We start from the raw sequence: 18465 nt of genomic DNA on the forward strand, positions 1-18465 counted from the left end.
TAGAGAGGTTTTATGTGTAGACACCGGAATTAACGTGTAAAAATATGCAATGGCTGCCTTTCTTTCATCTTTTATTTTGAAGACAAAATAACCGAAACGGAAATATTGGGTTATATCCGTCTCGTGTGATTTTCAAAATAAGAGCTGCTCTCATCTTACGCCTTACGCATGCGGAAGCATGTCAGGAACACATGCGAGTTTGCTTCATGTGAATAGAAATGCCTCTAAAACTGATGACTATAACATCAGTTACACCTCTGCCTTTTATATTTTGAACTCTACATACTAAACTATACTCTTTGTAGATTTTATGCCAACATACTTGGTAATTTTCCTCTTACAACGATTATTAGCTGTATACACACTCCTTAAGTTCTTACATCTACATTTTAATTTTATTATGTTGAATCAAAGATTTGCAATTCCCTGGACTCAGCCTTTGAAATAGGTGTGTAAAGTTGGTTTAATCAAGATATATTTGTTTTCAAAATACACTTGTGTACCATTTTTTTAGAAGACTCAACCATGTAAAAAAAAACAAGAATGCAAAACATCAACAGAACACATTAACAGATTTTTCAAGATATTTAAATTTATTTTGACATGAAACAGAAATTCAACAGCATGGTTTGACTTATGATCATAGCATCCTGATGCACATTTTATTGGTTTGTTTGAAATGGTTTGCTTCACATATTCTTTACAAGTCTGCCAGTGACATTGTATCAATGGACATGAACAGTCATCATATAACTGCTAATAACTGATTAACAGGCTTCATGCATGTATGGGCCCTCAGGAGCCCAGGTGTTGTTTACATAGTACAGTGTTTAAAAAAGACCTGTGCCAAGTAGAACTTTAAAACTTCTAGAATATAATACACTTACTTAGTATTATATATACTAAAATGAACACTGGAGGAATATAGGCTAGATATAGATGTAGTTCTACAAGCAGTCATATAGTCAATTTTTAATTATTTCACACTTTGGAATAAAGAAAAGCATTTAATGTGGTCATATATCACGTTTAAATCATGTGACGAAGTTTGTGACCATGATCACCATGGCAAATACTAATGAGTAACCATATGAGGTATAACAAACATACATAAACTACACGCCGAAGCAGATGCGTTCAGCAGGAATCTAAACTTTTAGCTCGTTATTTCCACACAGATTTGAAGTTAACTTCAGTCTTGCCAGTTAGTCTCCGCCCCTCCTCACAGTGTGTAGTTGGCCAAAAACTTGCATGATCGACTGTGTGATTTCTGACTGTTTATCCACTACAACTGAACATACAACATTCTGCGAGCTCTGACCTTTAAAAGGTATGGATATTTTCAAACATGTGCTCTTATTGTGAGGAAAATGCGCTATATTGTGGTTATATACGGGGCCTGTTTGCCGTATCGAGATTCTTCCCGCTATTTTGTAGCTCAGCTAGCGAAGCTAATCTAGCTAGCTGTTGTTGATTCCCAGTCAGCTTTATGTGAAGAGGCCGCCCACCTTCAAGCCACAAACGCACACTAACAGCAGCAGCCAACTTCCACAAAAGCAAGGCTAACGCTGGCACCCACGCACGACCGATTCTGGTGCTTTCGTGTAGACATAACGCTAGTTTGTTATACCATTTAGATGTTAGCCGTGTTGCTAACAGTAAAGCAGTGACTACGTTGTTGAGTGGAGAGACCTCCTGCCGCCGCGGCGCTGATCATCGTCCAGCCACAAACACACCGTAGGTACATCCAGAAGCGATAAAACTGCATCTTCGTCCATTTAAGTTACAGCTGATCTCTAACCGACCGCAATTTTCAGCTGTCTGCGACATCACGGTGGCTTTGCTGTGCTTATTTTCTTGTTTAAGTCGGTGTTGTATTGATCAGAACTGCTCTCGGAAGTCTTGCAACGCTGTAAAGCTTAGCCAGGATTTCCGGCTCCTTTCCATTTGCCCTATGCTGTTTTGTTTCCGTTTATTCTATTTCCGTTTTAAAAGTTTTCTACGTGCACAGTTAAAGTGTGATTAAACGAATATTAGTGCAAGTTATGAAGCACAGTGCGCTTTTAGGATATTTTTTCACAGTTGTTTTGCAGATGGGGAGCGACCGTTGTGTAATGCGGTGCCTCGCCCCGCGCTGCTATTTTGCAGCTAACTTGGTGCACCGCAGGCCCGCTTCACCGCAGCTACGCGGCAGCATGGCGCAAAATATTAAGTTTGTGTATTTTTTTTACAACGTGTGAATAATATGCGCGGTTGTGTTTTGTCACTATTTACCACCACTACTGGCCCAGCGTTTGGCCTTTTAGACGCCACAGCCTCGCCCTCGAGTTGGCTAACGTTAGCAGACAGTAAACTGTCCCAGACGGCCAATGAGGAGTCGAGGCTGAGAGGCCTTTACAGGAGACGTCCCCTCACTGTTCTGTTTATGTCCACAACATGGACACAGTTTGTAACTGCGCTAATACGAATGTATTTATTATAGTTTGCATTGAATTAAAACTTTAATTATGCCACAATTGGACATGGAAAAAAGTGCTTGCTAAGTTAAATTTTTAAAGAAAAGCCCCCATTATTAGTCAAATAGTATTAATTGATCAACAGAAACTTGATTTGTATATATAAACAAATATATACCTTTGTTGTAATTCCAGCTACAATATGGCAAAATAAATATTTTTGTGTTTTTAAAAATGTCATCATGGATTTTTGCACAACTGCCCTTGCAAGGAAACAAGGTAGCCTTAAAAACTGTAAAACAGCAGAAGAAGCTATTGTATTTTGTTCTGAACATTATAGTAAGGTGATAGTATATGTTTTTGTTAATTTCATCAGTTTACAATGACTGACTGCTCTCATGTTCTTGAAGCTTGACTGCCTTCAAACAAAATGTCCAAAGGTGAGTCAGAAGAAATGATAGAGATTGAGATTGATGAACGGGAGAAACAGACATGCCTGGAAGAAGGGTAAGAAGACAATTATTTCGATAAATATTTAATTTAAATTGCATCGCCTTGCAGTGTATAATTTTTAACAATCTTTTTTGATATGAAAAACAGTGTTGAGGAGCAGACAATTACTGCATCTGATTTGATTCAACAAGATATTGACATCAATGAGCCAATTGGCAATTTGAAGAAGCTTCTGGAACCTCGCATCCAAATCTCCCTGGATGCATATGAAATCTGCTTACAGGACATTCAGGTAACAATATCTAAATAAATCCTGTCATGATTTTTGATTTTCTTTTTCCCTTATATATGTGTAGCCTGTCTCACCCAAGTTATCTGTTGTATTGCTCCTTTTAGCTCCATCCTGACCACAGCCTCTTTGATCAAGGAGTCAAGACAGATGGAACAGTGCAGCTCAGCCTTCAGATTATAACCAAACCAGGTACAACAAATCATGACCAGTTACACATAAAGTAAATCAACAAGCAGTAATTAATCTATTCCAGTGTTGCCCAGGAGCCTAATTCTTTGTGTTCCCTTCATTCAGGAGAGGAAAAGCTAAACATTTTAGAGATTGTGAAGCCAGTAGAAACAGTAGAAGTGGTGATTGATCCAGATGCAGCAGGGGAGGAGGGCACTCTGGTGGAAGATGGACAGCTGATTGCAGTGGAACGGTCTGGCCTGTCCGATGAGGCCTCAGAGCAGGTCACACGTTGGGCTGCAGCACTTGAGGGCTACCGCAAAGAGCAGGTCCGCCTGGGTATACCGTATGGTGAGTAATATATTTACCTTACTATAGTGACAAATAGACATTACTGTTAGTATGTGAGGCTAATGTCTCTCTCTCGTACTCTCTGCTTAGACCCCCTCCTCTGGACTGCAGACCAAGTGATCCACTGGGCTGTGTGGGTAATGAAAGAGTTTAACATTGAGGAGATGGAAATAGGCAGCATTCACATCCCAGGACGAGAGCTGTGCGGCTTCAGCCAAGAGGAGTTCCTGCAGAAAGTGCCCAATGGAGAGATCCTATGGAGTCACCTAGAACTTTTGCGCAAATGTACGTCACAGTTTGTTAGCTTATTTCAGATAAAAACCACATCTTCTGACAAAAATCAGCTTTATTTAGAACCTAACTTACTTTTTGCACTCTTTACAGATGTGTTGGCTAGCCAGGACCAATCTGGAGGGGATGCTACTGTCACCATTGATCAACGTAAGTAAAAAAATGCCCCAAAAGACACTTCAAAGTATTCAAGAGCTTGAAGTGAAGCAACTGGACTTGGACTGGTTTTTAAAGTTTCTTGAATGAAAATGACCTGGATGACTGAGAACCTTCATCGACACACTTCAAACTAGTCTTGTAACACTGCTGAAACCATGTAGGCAGTCATGAGTTACTCACCAAGGGGGAAGCAGCAGCTAAATTATCGCTGTTTAAAACAGATCTAATAGCATTTCTGGCAACACAGTATAACTCTATGTATTTAACAGGTAATAAATTAATTGTAATAAATTACAAATTGTACAATCGCTGTCATTAACATATTTTTCCTCTGCCTCTCCAGCTGTGCAGATAATCCCAGCCCAAGTCAGTACACCAACTGCTATTAAGGTATTCAAACAGAGCCGGGGACCCAGAACGCCACGTATTTCAGGAGAGGAGCGCAGTTCACCAGGCAATCGCACCGGTACGAACCTAATTAAAAGCCTGAAAAGTGATCACAGTGGGGATTTGTCACATTGTTTTTAATTGGTTTACAGTCTGACAGAGATGTTGCTTTGCTCATTAAACAGGTCAGATGTGAATATTTATCACTGATTCTTTTTTTTCCCCTGGTGCTAGGTAACAATGGTCAGATCCAGCTCTGGCAGTTCCTGCTGGAGTTGCTAACAGACAAGGATGCCAGAGACTGCATTTCCTGGGTCGGCGAAGAAGGAGAGTTCAAACTCAACCAGCCAGAGCTTGTGGCACAGAAGTGGGGCCAGCGCAAAAACAAGCCTACAATGAACTACGAGAAGCTCAGCCGAGCGCTCAGGTTGGTTTCTACTTAGTTTTTTGTTTAAAGCGAGGTTATACTGCACTACTGAAGGTAGACTATCAAGAGAAGACCAAGTAAACAAATACTAATTGTAGTGTTTTTATGTACCAGTATAGTAGGAATGACAAAAGTGTTTTCAGAGACAGTGTGATTCACAGTGTTGAAATTTGCATGTGGAAAAATGCTGCTATGTGACATTATTTTGGAATAATTCTAAGTTTCATATTGTCCATCAGGTATTACTACGACGGGGACATGATTAGCAAGGTGCAAGGCAAGCGCTTCGTCTACAAGTTTGTGTGCGACCTGAGGACTCTGATTGGCTACAGTGCTGCTGAGCTTAACAACCTGGTCACCGAGTGTGAGCAGAAGAAGCTGGCTCGTATACAGATGCAGGGCATTGGGCAGCCCATCACTACAGTGACCCTTGCCACCACAGCACTAGACAAGGACAGCTGAAAGAGCCTTCACATTATCACAGGCAAAGGCTTTCCAACACTGACTGGAAACCATGTGACACAGTTTCAACATCGATGCCTGTAGAGTCACAACTATGTTAATGTCTGTACAGTTTGATTGAAGTTAGACTGAGGCATTTTTTAGCTTTTCTTAAACTCTAACCAAGAAAAGCGTGTTCAGGATGAGTGGGCAATGTTCTGTGATTATGGATTGTTATGTGTGCATGTGACTGAATGAGTGTGCCTGAAACCCCAGTTAAGGCTTTCTGTTCCCCATATGTAGTTTAGGATCATTTCCACTGTATATACCACTACTTCATGTTTTTGATAGCCGTAAGGGCAAGTGTATTTTCATATTTTCCATTTATAGAGGACCTGTTTTGTATTTTATTTAGTGTTTGTTCCCTGAATCGTTGGACCCTTTTTGTCCACAAGGGGGAATAAAGTGGCAAGCATTTTTTCCTAACTTGCTGTGTGCCTATTTTGTTAATACATATATTGCAGAAATCCTGTTAAGGGAATGACAGACAGCCAGCCAGTTACATGTACATTCAAAATTTTATTCATGGTATAGTGAGTGTAGAAAGCTTTTTACTCTAAGCAAATGGTTCATTTAACCACACACAGAGGAAGGTCACAGAATCAATAAGAGAAATAAAATGTTTTCATCGACACTCGGCGCGAGCATCAGTACAAATTTTTAACATTCACCTGATTAAGAGCTTCAGTTGATGTATCTACAATTGAGGGTGCTATGAGGTGATATGTGTTGTATTTCTATGATTGCAAAATGTAACATTCATGCTCACTATTTAATAATTCCGTGAGAGGGCCATGTGCATCTGTCGATGTAAGATTTGGGTAATCAATCACTTCTTTGTGACTACAGATTTACAAGAAAGAAAGAAATATTCACCACAGGACAATCAGAAGCACTGTACATGTATACACAGGAGATGTAGAAAAATAGAATGTGTATGTGAAATTTGGTGAAAGAATGTGTGTGTGGAGAGGAGACAGGACCACCTGAAACTATTCCTGTATCGAATACAGACACACACTTGACTCCCGAGCGGTACACTGTACAATATTGCTGACACAACCAGAACATAGAGGATAAACATGAGAAATGTGTGTGTTTGGAAATGATTATGAAAATTGGCCAAATATTTACAATCACAGCGGAATGATAAATCTGGAATGATACACATGGTTTCGTTAAAACCTGTCTAAAGTTTCACCTTGATTCTTCACCTAATTAAAAACCCAAAGTGCAGTGACAGTTGGCATCAGACTTTAACAGCAACAATATTTGGTGGTAATAATTAGACTTCCAAAAAATGACAGAGTGCATAGAACGCAAACAGTAACACAATCATCTTCCTTTCGGATACTATTACTCTCCATATATTACAGAGTGTTTTTTTTTAGCCCATGCAGCTAACACAACAGTGAAGCATGGAAATGAGCATAAAAGAGCCAAGATCCAGTTAAAGCAAGTCTGTGTGACAACAAAGCAGACCAGATTCTGAATACTCTTTTTTTTCTTCTTCATATCACAAGGTCACAAAGAAGACACTAGAAATGTACAATCCTGCTAAAATATCTAATGGAGAGGACCACTCCAGCGGACCTCCACATACAGTATACTTTGTCAGTCATCAATATTGCCATGCACTACATATACTTACAGCTAAATCTCTGTCTTAATATATTACACATAAAAAACAAAAACATTCAATATTTTTCAGCTTTTACACATTTTGATTATAATTTTTTCTGCAATTTTTTTTCTTTTCCTTTTTGAAAAACAAACCTGAAACACTTAGGGGTCATGTGGTGGGTCGGCCCCCTGTCTGTCATGTAAGAGCAGTGGAGCTTGTGGGGCCATGAGGGGAGTGATGGGGATAGCATGTTTACAGGTTCTGCAATGATATTATAAACAGTCTGCATGGTTTTTTTAGTACAAACACTATGAAGCCATTGTCGTGACTGGCTGAAATGTGCAGGTGTAACCCTTGTCTTGCCAATTGCTGGGTAAATTTAAGCTCTGTACAATCAAGACTTTGTTCCATGTAGGTTTCCTTTTTGCGCAAACCCCTGGTTATAAATGTATCTCACCTCACACCCTTCCTCACCCCTGAGCATGATAAGTAAGTGAAAGGTATTATACTGTTGGGGCTAAGGGCAGGGGGGCAGAAGGGAGCAGGCTGTTAGGGTGACAGTGTGGGGCTGAGACATGCCTGAAGGAAAAGTTCCTTAGTTCTGCATCTGCTCAAAGAATTTGTAGGTGGGGTTCTCATAGCCATTCTGCTGCATCTTGGCCAAATGGCGCTCTTCTGGTGTCACTGCTGCGTCCACCTTTAAACACACGAGGGGGGGGGGGGTTAGAACAGAAGAGACACTAAATTTGTGCCACCTCTTCATTCAATCCTTACCTCAATTACCCCATGATGAATAGAAGTATATTGTTTCTTCCTCAACATCACCAAGGTGATGACAATGACGGTAGCTATGACAACCCCTCCAACCATAAGCCCGATGATGGCACCTTTATTGGACCCCACATCCTCGGCGAAAAACACCTGCCATAAAAAAATACACAAACTGCAGCCTAGACCAAAACTAAATGAGCTGCTGATAAAATGTAACACGTTGAACTGTTTTCATACCAGCTTTTGATGGTAGACTTCATAACCAGCACTCTGCCTCTCTTCAGTCTCCATCCGCACTTCTGGCATTTCCTCTGGCTTTAGGGCAGACACTGAAAAAAACAGCAAAACAGAAAGGTAGGCACTTTTAAAGTTCTCTATTTTCTTTAAGTGCATAAACATACAGTGGTAAAAGGTCATATAAAAAGTGAAAGTAAAAATGATCAAAGCACATCATATATAAAAGGTGTTAAGAATATCTGTAAGAGACAAACGTACCAGGTCTTGTGGGGAGTCCTCTGTCTGGAATTGGACGAGCATCGACAGGCTCAACTGCAGGAAACAAGAACAAAATGCTAAAAGAGTGACACTGTATTACAAGTTAATCAAAGTCAATAAAAGATTAAACTTATACAGCGGAACTATTCATTTTACACTATTCAAATCTATTGTGCATGTGTGTGTGTGTGTGTGTTACCGTGGTTCTCTGTGTTAGCCTGGTGGATAAAGCTCTCAGGGTGAATGAAGCCCAGTCCATCCAGGCCAGGATCCACAGGGGCGGAGCTGTAGGCCTGATCAGGCATCAGAGCATCGTTACCGTAACTTACCCTGCCATCCACCTGTAGACACAGAGGTACGTTTATATGTATATGCACACACACACACACACACACACACATATATATATGCTCTCATATCATATGTGACTGGGTGCTACTTGACTCACCCGCCCATCACTCTGTAGGGAAGAGACTTGCTGTGACAGCTCCGACTGAACTCTCTGCATTATAACCGCTGAAAGAAAGAGAGACAGAGTGAGTGACACGCAGCGGGATAACAGATAAGAGGGAGTGGTGGAAGTAAGATGAAAAACAGAAGCAATCCAGATAAAGTCCACAGTGTTTCAACTACTAAAAACTGTTTTATCAACACAGCATCCATCAGGGGACTCTAGACACACTGGAAAAACACATTTTCATCCTCAGCACCACAAGAGGCCGTAGGGTACTGCACATTTCAGGCATAATTAAAACCCCTTTCCCAGAGAGGATTACACTTAGACTGGGACACAGTGGCACATGTGGCATAATTAAACACTTACCGACTTGACTTTGGATCTCATTGGCCACGCTGGGCACCTTGTAGAGCAGACCCAGTGACTGATTCATCCTCTCATCAATCACGCGAAGGTGGGTCAAAACCTGGAGGTAGACGGACAGTCAGTCAATTCATTATCACGTTTTTTTTAGGTTAAACTAAGAGCTAGAGGTTTTGAATGTGTGTGAATACCTGAGGTCGGATCTGGGCAGCCTTCTTGGGGTCAACTGTGTGAACATGCTCATAGTGCTTTAGTGTGTGCTGCCTGTCCTTTTGCTCCGCACGGACGTACTTCTTCAGTAGGCTCAACACCTGACGGGGCTGGTGGAGACATTATAGGTTATTACACTTTGGATGCATATTGAAAATGCTTGGAATTTTATATATATATCCTTTATCTGCAGTGGTGTGTGCAGACATATCTATAAAGGTAGAAGTACCCGAGGAGGATTGGCCTGTAGGGCACTGAGGTAATTTTCCAGAGCCAGGCGACGGCGGCTGTTGAGCAGAGCTTCCACCCGAGCCATGTGGGTTTCCACCAGCTGCTGTCTCTCCCCGGCTGCCTCCTGCTCCAGAGCCTCCACCTTCTCCTGGAAGTGCTGCAGATACAGCAGAGCGGACATTATCAAGAGGCACATGGAAAGCTTCCAACTATTAAGCTCATATTCCTGTTGAAAAAGTTGTTCTGTTATCATTTCTTTTATATCAAAATAACTTTTCCTTTTTATTTCTAATTTTAATTAAAATGAGATATATCTCTATATATATATATATCCACACCAGTTCCAGTATATCAAAATAGAAGCAAACAAAAATATTTTAATATCAAACCTTTGACATTTGTTTATTAACACCAGGAGTTGTGTGGTATCTCTTACCTGGATGACAGCTTTCTTGTCAGCACGTGGAAGGTTCTTAGCTTGCCTCTCGGCCTCCTCCCACTCCCTCATCACCTGGATATAAATACATGTTTGTACATCCTGACAGTAAAATGCCTGAGTGGCATGTTTAAAAAGTGAACAAAAGTACCTGGGACATCTTCTCTCGGTGTTTGGCCTCAAGGCTTTCTTTGGCCTTCTGGAAGTCTGTGTGTTCATTGTCATCCCCAGGAGATTCAAGGTAACGATCCACAGCATCTGGAGGACTGGGAGCCATGGTGGGCACTGAAGGAGAGCATGAAGGGAGGATTTAAACACAGAGCACACGAAGGCAGGCAGCTCATAGGTCAAGTAAAGAGAAACACAAAACATTACACAGAGTTCCAGTTCTATGAGGAATAAGTAGGTTAATTGTTAGGTACACAAAGAAAATTGTGTGTGAGGGGACAAAGAGTGATAAGAATTTGTGTTCATCTGTATTTTTGTTTAATGTGGGCGCCTGGAGATTAGATGCAGAGTGCCAAGTCAGGATGAGGGCAGGCTGCAGCACTGAGGAGTTCACTGGAAACACCACATCAACCCATTAACCTTTAACAGCATACTCCCCCACTCACACACAAGCAGACAATGGCTATAAACACTTCAGCTGGTTAAGACATATTACCGACATTGTTATACACCCATACTGCCAGCTCAGGCTGCTGAAGGACAGCAGACAGGAGACAGCTGCACACTACAATGCAAATCATGCAGACACACATGTATAGAAATGCATGCAGACGCATGGTGACATTTAAGATTCGGTGTTTACGCAGACTCGCCCACACATGCTGTAAGAAATGACAGTTATATGTTAGAATTGATGCAATAAATGATGACGGTGTCATGGCCACTTTCCCCTAGGACACTTGCTCCAGCTGGTTTTTATACCGTTTTCTGTCAATGCTGCTGTTTAAATGTCAACAGCCAAACAGAGTACATGGCTGCCAAAATAAGAGTCAGCTGGTGAGGTTGTGCAGGTTTCTTTTTGTCAACACATCCCACAAAAACAAATCAACTCACTAAAGGAACTTTTCCTCTGTTACACAGAGCCTGCCTCAGTCTATAGACCTCTGACACAGTGTAATTCATAAAATCAATCTTTTTGATTGGTACAGGGAAATTGATTGATGTTTCTTTGTTGTGGTTTGCCTAAAACACATATATCAAATACAAGCTGTCCACAGAGGAGACTTGACAAATGGATTTTTCTGGCTTAAACTAGATAAGTTGGTAGCACAGGTCTGAAATACGAAGCTGCTGTGAGCTCAGCACCTAGTTATCTTCCTTTAGCACGAAGTGAAAGCAGTCAGCTGTTTACTTGCTTTTTCAGCATTTGTGCCAACAAGTTAATTTGCTGCTGGCACCACACATACATAAATAATATATATATATATCCTGAAAACATACAGTTGGAGACAAAATAATTGTAATAATATTTAAGCTTACATTACTTTACCTTATATACAAAACAAAATTTCCACATTTTTAAAACTAAGACATTTTTAGCCCCCCTGGTCTATTGTGTATCTTTTGATTAATAACAGCCTGGAGCTGCTTAGTGGAGTTTTCAACATGCTACAACAAAGCATGTGTCCTGAGGAGTCCTGGCTCACTCTTCTAAGGAAATTCTTTCTGCTCTTCCAGATTCGAGGGTTTCCTGGCATGCACCTTGATCTTTACTACACTCCGCAGACCTTCAATTGGACTGAAGTCAAGGCTTTGTGAAGACCAGTCAATAACATCCTTTTTCTCTTTGCTGTCCTGGAGGTAGTTCTTTACTAGAAGAGCCGTGATGGAAGAGATAACAACGACTGAGTTTTGCTGCTGGCTGCTGTAGGTCTTCTCTCAAGATATTCAGATAGTCCTTTTTTTCTATGAATAATTCCACTATTCAGATGCAGTAAAGCATCCCCACATTTTTACAACCCCCATGTTTGACTGGCTTTGTTTCATCTGACCAAGGACACACTTCTGGCATTTGTTATCCTTTTCTAGGTTGTCCATAGCATACTTCAGGCAGGCTTGGACTTAAGTATGAAGGGGATGTGGATTTTTTCCTGTGCAGGCCTGTGGTGTCCTATGACACATCATATCCAGACTCAGCTAAACCATTCACTGGTGTCTTAGCAGTTGATCTAGGTCCCTAAACACATCTCTAATTTTCTTTGCCTCACACTTCCAGTCTTGTTCTGCACTGCTTGACTCTCTTTAAACTTCTAGGTAACACTGCTTATATCAGTTCTTGAAATGTGGAAGTGACACTTTGAAAAACCTGAAATCCTTCTCCTGCTTAGTATTTGGCATTAACAATCATTTATAACAATCCTTTTTCTAAAGTCCAAACTTATTTCTTTTACTTTTGCCATGATGCTTTCAAGTGTTAAGGCAAAAGCAGTGCGGCATAGCAGTGGTTTGTACCAAGGCTGAACTGTGTTGTTGGAGTATGATGTTGTTGACTCTTTGTGCCATTTGTTCACAAAAAGAAACCACCAGCTGTTTAATGTGTGAAGTTTCACGTAGCTTCCTATTAACCAAGTTTTAAGATATTTAATTTCATCACCTGAATTTAGTTCCCTTGTCTTTTTTAATCTGTACTTTCCAATTAAACATACACCTTTATCATCATGAGTAAATGTGTAAGTAAAATAACACTTAATGCTGAACACAACTCTAACTGATGAGCAACTGAATCCAACTGTCAGTGCATGGAGTGCTTAAGAGGCCTCAGACACTCAAGACAGTGAGAGAAAGAGAGAGTGAAGGACACAGATAAACACTCTTCAGTAGCCTAATGACAGGATTCAGGCTATGTGTGGATACTACGTGTTGAGCTCCAGTCCCGGGACTTACACGAGCTGCTGCAGACAGCTAGGCAGTATTCCTCCGATTCAAAGTTATTCCTGTTGCCCCCACAACCCCCAAACAAGAAGGGTGCACAGCTACCCTTCTCGGGCACGAAGTACCAGCGCTCCAACATAGCATGGCATGGGCCAGACTCGGCACGAGCCCAACAAACCGCTGAGATAATGTACACACAGGCACAAACACAAATGACTGAAAATGCTTACATTCCATGGACAACATAAAGAGGTGAAACAACACATGATGGAAGAGCATAAACAATGTCAACAGACACGTTACCTCGAACAACTTCCTCAACGGATTCAGTGGTGGTGGTGGTAGTGGTTGTCATTGCAATATTAGCATTGCGCTCATCGCTATCCCGTTCATCAGTCACATCATCCTCCTCCTCGTCATCTTCATCGCCGTCTCCATTCTCATCCCTTTCATAGATTTCCACCTCCTCGTCTTCATCTTCATCATCCTCAGTGGTGGCTGGCTCAGTGTCTGCTGGACGTGTCATGCTGAGGACAGAGGAGCTACTTCAGTCTTTGTATCAACAGGTGTGGGGCGTGCAGAGGGGGACAACAGTGTGTGTGTGAGCCATCTTATCTTACCTGTTATCAGTGTATTCAGCCTCAGCTCCGCCCCACCAGACATCAGACTCCTCCCCTTCCAGCTCCGTGCTGTCTGATTCTCGTTCTGCCTCAGCCGGGCAGCACACAAACTCCACCCCTCGGAAACGGTCAATACCACATGGCAACAGCATCCCGTAGTCATGGAGATTCATGGAGCGGTCTCCGCAGGACTGATTTTAATAAAAAAAACATTAATCGTGACTTTATTGGCTTGCATAGAACGGAAATCCAAAAACAAATCACATAACACTGCAAGCTTAATGTGGTAAACCTTGAAGTGCAGCCCATGGTTTATTGATTATAATAGAGCCTAAATAAATCATTAATGTGACAGATAGTTGACTTTGTGCATGACACAATTAGAATATGACAAGGATGAAGGAACACAAATCATAAGATCGTGACAGGAAGAAATTCTGAAGCGATGAGTCATTCAGTGGGAGCTACCAGGCTCTTGGAAGACAGCCGGCAACATGTAGTGATGCTGATTGCAGATTTTTTAACCATGCGTGGCAGCCTAAGTTTATCTTGTGTCATACATTAGAAAGTGCCTGTCCCCTTTTAACAGTTATCCACAACTGCAACTTTCCGTTCTGTGTATTAAATTGTCTAGTGGGCCATGTAAGATGTTAGTGGGTCTCATTTGAGTTTTTATTTCTGTGTTCAATGGTTTTCTTTGTCCACACTCACTTCTTTGGCTACAGTGTGCCAGTGCAGGTGACTCTCACACTGGTCCATCCGCTCCTGGTGCAGGAACTTACACTTGTCAGGAACAAGCAGGGCATCGCTCACAAACTCCCCAACTGCAACAGGAACACGTTCTCATTATGCACACGATGTATCCAGTGAGAAATGTAGCCATACCATGTACCATTCACTTCTATTAACACTGCTTACCCAGGCAGCGGTATGGCACAACAATGTATGTGTGACTGCGGCATTGCTTTCTGCCCTTCTTGCACCAGTTAGGGATGCTGACTGGTTGGTTGGCCTCCACAACATTTGTGATCTGCAACTCTGGGTACACCTGTCAACACAAGTGGAATTTTAATGCTGTTACTGCATTACCTGCCTTCCTGCTCTGTCTGCTTGTTGTCTCTCTCTGTCTCTGCAGCGCTGTCACACTCAAGTCTAAATACCTCTTGGCAGTACTGCAGGATGCCCTCCTTGGTGCCAATGCAGCTCTTTGTGCCAGAGGGGTCCGACTCCCATTTGCCACTTTGTACATTGATGTGCATATTGAGCTTCCCGCAGAACATGGCCACCTGGGGTTCAGTTAGCAAACCCACAGAGTCATCCATAGGCACCTGGACAGACAAGGGGAAAGAGAGGACAATGATGAACACCATCTGTATCAAACTGGCCAAACCAACAGCATACATATATTTAATTAGGGATGTCCCGATCAGGTTTTTTTGCCCTCGAGTCCGAGTCTGAGTCATTTGATTTTGAGTATCTGCCGATACCGAGTCTGAGCATAGTCAATGGAGTTAAGTCAAACCAACTAGCACGTCATGAGCAACAGAGCCAAACAACACGCACTCTACCTGCTGCTGGGAGTGGGCTCACCTGTGCGCACATGTGTTTGTGTGCGCACGCGTTTGCGTGTGTGTATGCGCATCAGCGAATTTTAAAAACGCCACCATGTAGACAGAAACACATAAAATAGCAGAGATGGCACAAGAGGACTGGGCAAGAGGACTAGACTGGGTGGCGCTGCCGCGAGTGCCGCCAGTAAGAAGGCAAAGAACTTCACTCGTACAACGCGGACTCTCTTTGATGGCACGTTGTATTCCTGAGCATGTTTAGTCTTGTGGTGAATTGTGTGGAAGTGTTGAACCAGTGTTGTGCAGCTTCACAGCTCTCTGTGTTGCTGTAACGTCCAAGCCCTGCAGCACTGTGACGCACCGTGGCGACGCAGACAGCGAGCTGACCGTGGTCTGCTCAGAACATCCCGTAAACGTCACACAATGAGTTAAAAAAAAATAAGAACTACCTGTTGGTTTGACACATTTTAAGACAGAAGCCGCGGGCCATATTAAATTTGACGGCCGGACTTTGCACACTTTATACGCTACGACGCACCAGAGTGACGCCTTTTGTCATCCAGCCTCTTTGGCAGCGAGAGGGGGAGAGAGAGAGAGGGAGGACAACAAACAAGCGCGCAAATGTAATTTATCACGGCCGAAAAACTTATCGAGCCCATTTAAAGTTATTGTGCAATTAATTGATTTATTGTTTATCGCGACAGGCCTGTGTGTGCGTGTGCCGGGGAGATTTCACACACGCAGCACATCGAGGTCTCGAACCAGGACCTGTCGCACCAAAAGCAGCTGTCATACCCCTGCACTACAGGACACAGAGCCACCCTGCACAGAAGGCGTTAACTTTGACAGCCCTAAAAAGTATATATCCGAGTCCTGATCGGGAGGTAATGTCCGATTCCGATCGAGTCTGAAATCACGTAATCGGGCCCGATTTCCGATCATGTGATCGGATCGGGACATCCCTATATTTAATCCCCCAGTTATTATTCTATTATGCTGTGGTGTAATAGAATAATGGTGGGATTAAACATCACAAGGATACAATGCTCTGGAATATTGCTGCATATAGGTTATAAGTTGTATATTAAAGTAACTACTTCTTTAAGCCTAAGCCTAGCAAAGTACTGTGATTTATTCCTTTGAGCCCACAAGCCTGAGAGATAATCATTACAGCCACAGCAGCTCCACATGTGTCTATTGTTAGTCTGGCTTTACTGTTCCCTATGTGAGAGAAAGTGAAAAGATGGCATTAGAGACCACATAAAAACATACTAGCTCCTGAAATCCAAGCCTCTTTCTACAGACCAGATTTTGGCATCTGTTCAATAGGATATTACCATCTGAACATCATGTTCTTCCTTCATTTGTGTTTTGTGTGTAAGAAACAATTGGAGGATATCTGCTTGTGTTTTGCATTCTGTCGCTTCTATTTCCCCCATCAGATATCAGAAAAGATTGATACTGGAAACTTGCACAAAGCTAGCCAACAGGCCATCTGTGGCCAATCCTGAATTCTGCTATATTGCACAGATCTTTGTAATTACCTCCTATAAATCTGGAGGAATAGCCTGTTCAGCCTAACATTGGGAGTGATATCACAATGCGTGTCACAAGAGAAGTTCTAGCAACTGCCAACAGCTCTTCACCACACATTATGTATCATTGATTCATGCCGAATAACATTTAGTGTGACACACACAGCCAAAAAGTTCGACTATGTAAAGCTCTGGGCAATAAATTCCTCTTGTTCATAATTATCTAGGATTAACCTGATAGACATGTGACATAAAAAAAGGATGAATAACATTTCTGTAGAGGGGAGTGGCAAATACACTTAGCAGTACAGAATGCAACACTGGAGCACACTTTTACACACACTTTCCAAGGTGATCTGCATTTATATACTGTCACCGTTGCATTATTATTGCAACACCAAAAAAACACAACAGTAGTGTCAAGACATTCACACGTGAGTCTTATAATAGTGTGCAGCACAACGAGGTTTTGCTTAGACACAGTACATTAGGTGTGTTAGTGTGTGTGTGTGTATGTGTGTGTTTCAGGTTATTTGGGATCCTAAATGTACCACTGTGCATATAATAATTTGCATATAATTGAATTCAGTCCAATGCATCCTGCCTCCAGCTGGAGCTGGGCAGCATATGTCTCCATGTCCAGGGCAGCAGCAGCAGCACTAGCAGCAGGCTGCGGGCGCCATCTTGCTTGTGTGAGACCAATAAGACTGCATCCTTTTTCCATTCTCCTCAGCAGTTTCAGCAGCAACCGCAACTCGGCTGGACCGAGCGGGCCAGTACCACACAACAACGCAGAAAACAATGCAAAATCCAGCTAGTATCCACAACAAATCCGAACTTCTCGCGTTGTTTTGATGCAGCCAGTGCGTTTAAAACACAATCAGTGGACATTACATCTCAGTTATATTAGCAATCACAGGCTGTCTCGCCAAACCGTGTAAAATTCTGGAAAAAGCTAGCTAACGTTAGCTCCCAATAACATGTTCGTTAGGAAGTAAATGTAGCACAGTACGAAGGTCCTACTAATTCTTTTCACTTAATACAATAATATAATGTTAAAGATAAACGTGTACAAATATACCATGACAAACAAAAACATCCAACATGGAAGGGCCGAGCTGTCAATCACTGACATCTGACAGAAGGCCTCTGTAGCATCGCTAAGATCACTGCTAATAGTTTATTCTACGTAATTCGTCCACACTGTGTGCCAGAGATCCACGCAGAGACACGGATAAAAATCATCAGTGGGAGTCACAGGATCAGAGGCAACAGCGGCCCTCGGATAATCACGTTATCCGTTAGCGGCGGGTCTGTTTGCGTATCCTCCATATTAACTCACGCAGTGTTATATGTTACATTCACATTAAAGCGGTATTGTGATGGGACATTATTCAGATTAGACGCCCTGGTTGACAGTGCCGGCTGTGGTGACGGGAGAACACCGGCGCAGATCCAGGGGAAAAGGCTCCCCGACACTCGGCTACAGGCTGCGCTTTCTCCGCTGTACTCACCTCGGATGAAAGCGTCAAGGTCGCCACCAGTAACAGCAGAAACGCCGTGTGCTCCCCCATACCGTCCTCCCGGTATCCAGCACCGCCGTAATGTTAACGATTTCCCCGTTTTTCAAAGCAGAAATGTTTAAACCTGGCTGTATACAAGCGTCAGCAGAGTGGCGGCTGAGGCGTTCCGATCCCCCTGATCCTGATCCTGATCCCTATGTGCTCAGCTCCCGGTGGTGACGGTGGTGTGAGGCTGGAGGATGTGTTTGGATTGGAGTTGGGCGGGGG

General features: G+C 42.4%; 2 protein-coding genes across 6 annotated transcripts; one reads left to right on the plus strand and one right to left on the minus strand.

Moving 5' to 3' along the window:
- The first annotated feature begins 1158 nt into the window (after window positions 1-1158).
- On the plus strand, window positions 1159-5911 carry gabpa (GA binding protein transcription factor subunit alpha). 4 transcript variants are annotated; one of them, XM_028433705.1, is made up of 10 exons: window positions 1159-1330; window positions 2833-2963; window positions 3057-3201; window positions 3306-3390; window positions 3496-3720; window positions 3811-4005; window positions 4105-4161; window positions 4514-4636; window positions 4792-4984; window positions 5224-5911. In XM_028433705.1, the coding sequence occupies exons 2-10, from the start codon at window positions 2887-2889 to the stop codon at window positions 5444-5446; spliced, it is 1323 nt and encodes a 440-aa protein (XP_028289506.1). In that variant the 5' UTR covers window positions 1159-1330; window positions 2833-2886; the 3' UTR covers window positions 5447-5911. The 4 variants fall into 4 exon arrangements, with proteins under 4 accessions (XP_028289506.1, XP_028289503.1, XP_028289505.1 ...); XM_028433702.1 differs by having other exon boundaries at window positions 1161-1330; window positions 2867-2963; XM_028433704.1 differs by lacking the exon at window positions 1159-1330 and adding an exon at window positions 1346-1741 and having other exon boundaries at window positions 2867-2963.
- A 73-nt stretch (window positions 5912-5984) lies between these two features.
- appb (amyloid beta (A4) precursor protein b) lies at window positions 5985-18433 on the minus strand. Of its 2 annotated transcripts, XM_028433700.1 has the most exons (18): window positions 18190-18432; window positions 14733-14900; window positions 14491-14620; window positions 14284-14396; window positions 13573-13763; window positions 13256-13479; window positions 12965-13132; window positions 10224-10357; window positions 10073-10147; window positions 9635-9793; window positions 9387-9515; window positions 9199-9298; window positions 8824-8891; window positions 8575-8716; window positions 8376-8429; window positions 8118-8209; window positions 7884-8030; window positions 5985-7806 (listed from the first exon to the last, which is right to left on the minus strand). In XM_028433700.1, exons 1-18 carry the CDS (start codon window positions 18247-18249, stop codon window positions 7705-7707), a joined length of 2256 nt encoding a protein of 751 aa, XP_028289501.1. In that variant the 5' UTR covers window positions 18250-18432; the 3' UTR covers window positions 5985-7704. The 2 variants fall into 2 exon arrangements, with proteins under 2 accessions (XP_028289501.1, XP_028289502.1); XM_028433701.1 differs by lacking the exon at window positions 12965-13132 and having other exon boundaries at window positions 18190-18433.
- Window positions 18434-18465: the final 32 nt, after the last annotated feature.

Source organism: Parambassis ranga, chromosome 21 (assembly GCF_900634625.1).
Source record: "Parambassis ranga chromosome 21, fParRan2.1, whole genome shotgun sequence".
NCBI classification, from domain to species: Eukaryota; Metazoa; Chordata; class Actinopteri; family Ambassidae; genus Parambassis; species Parambassis ranga.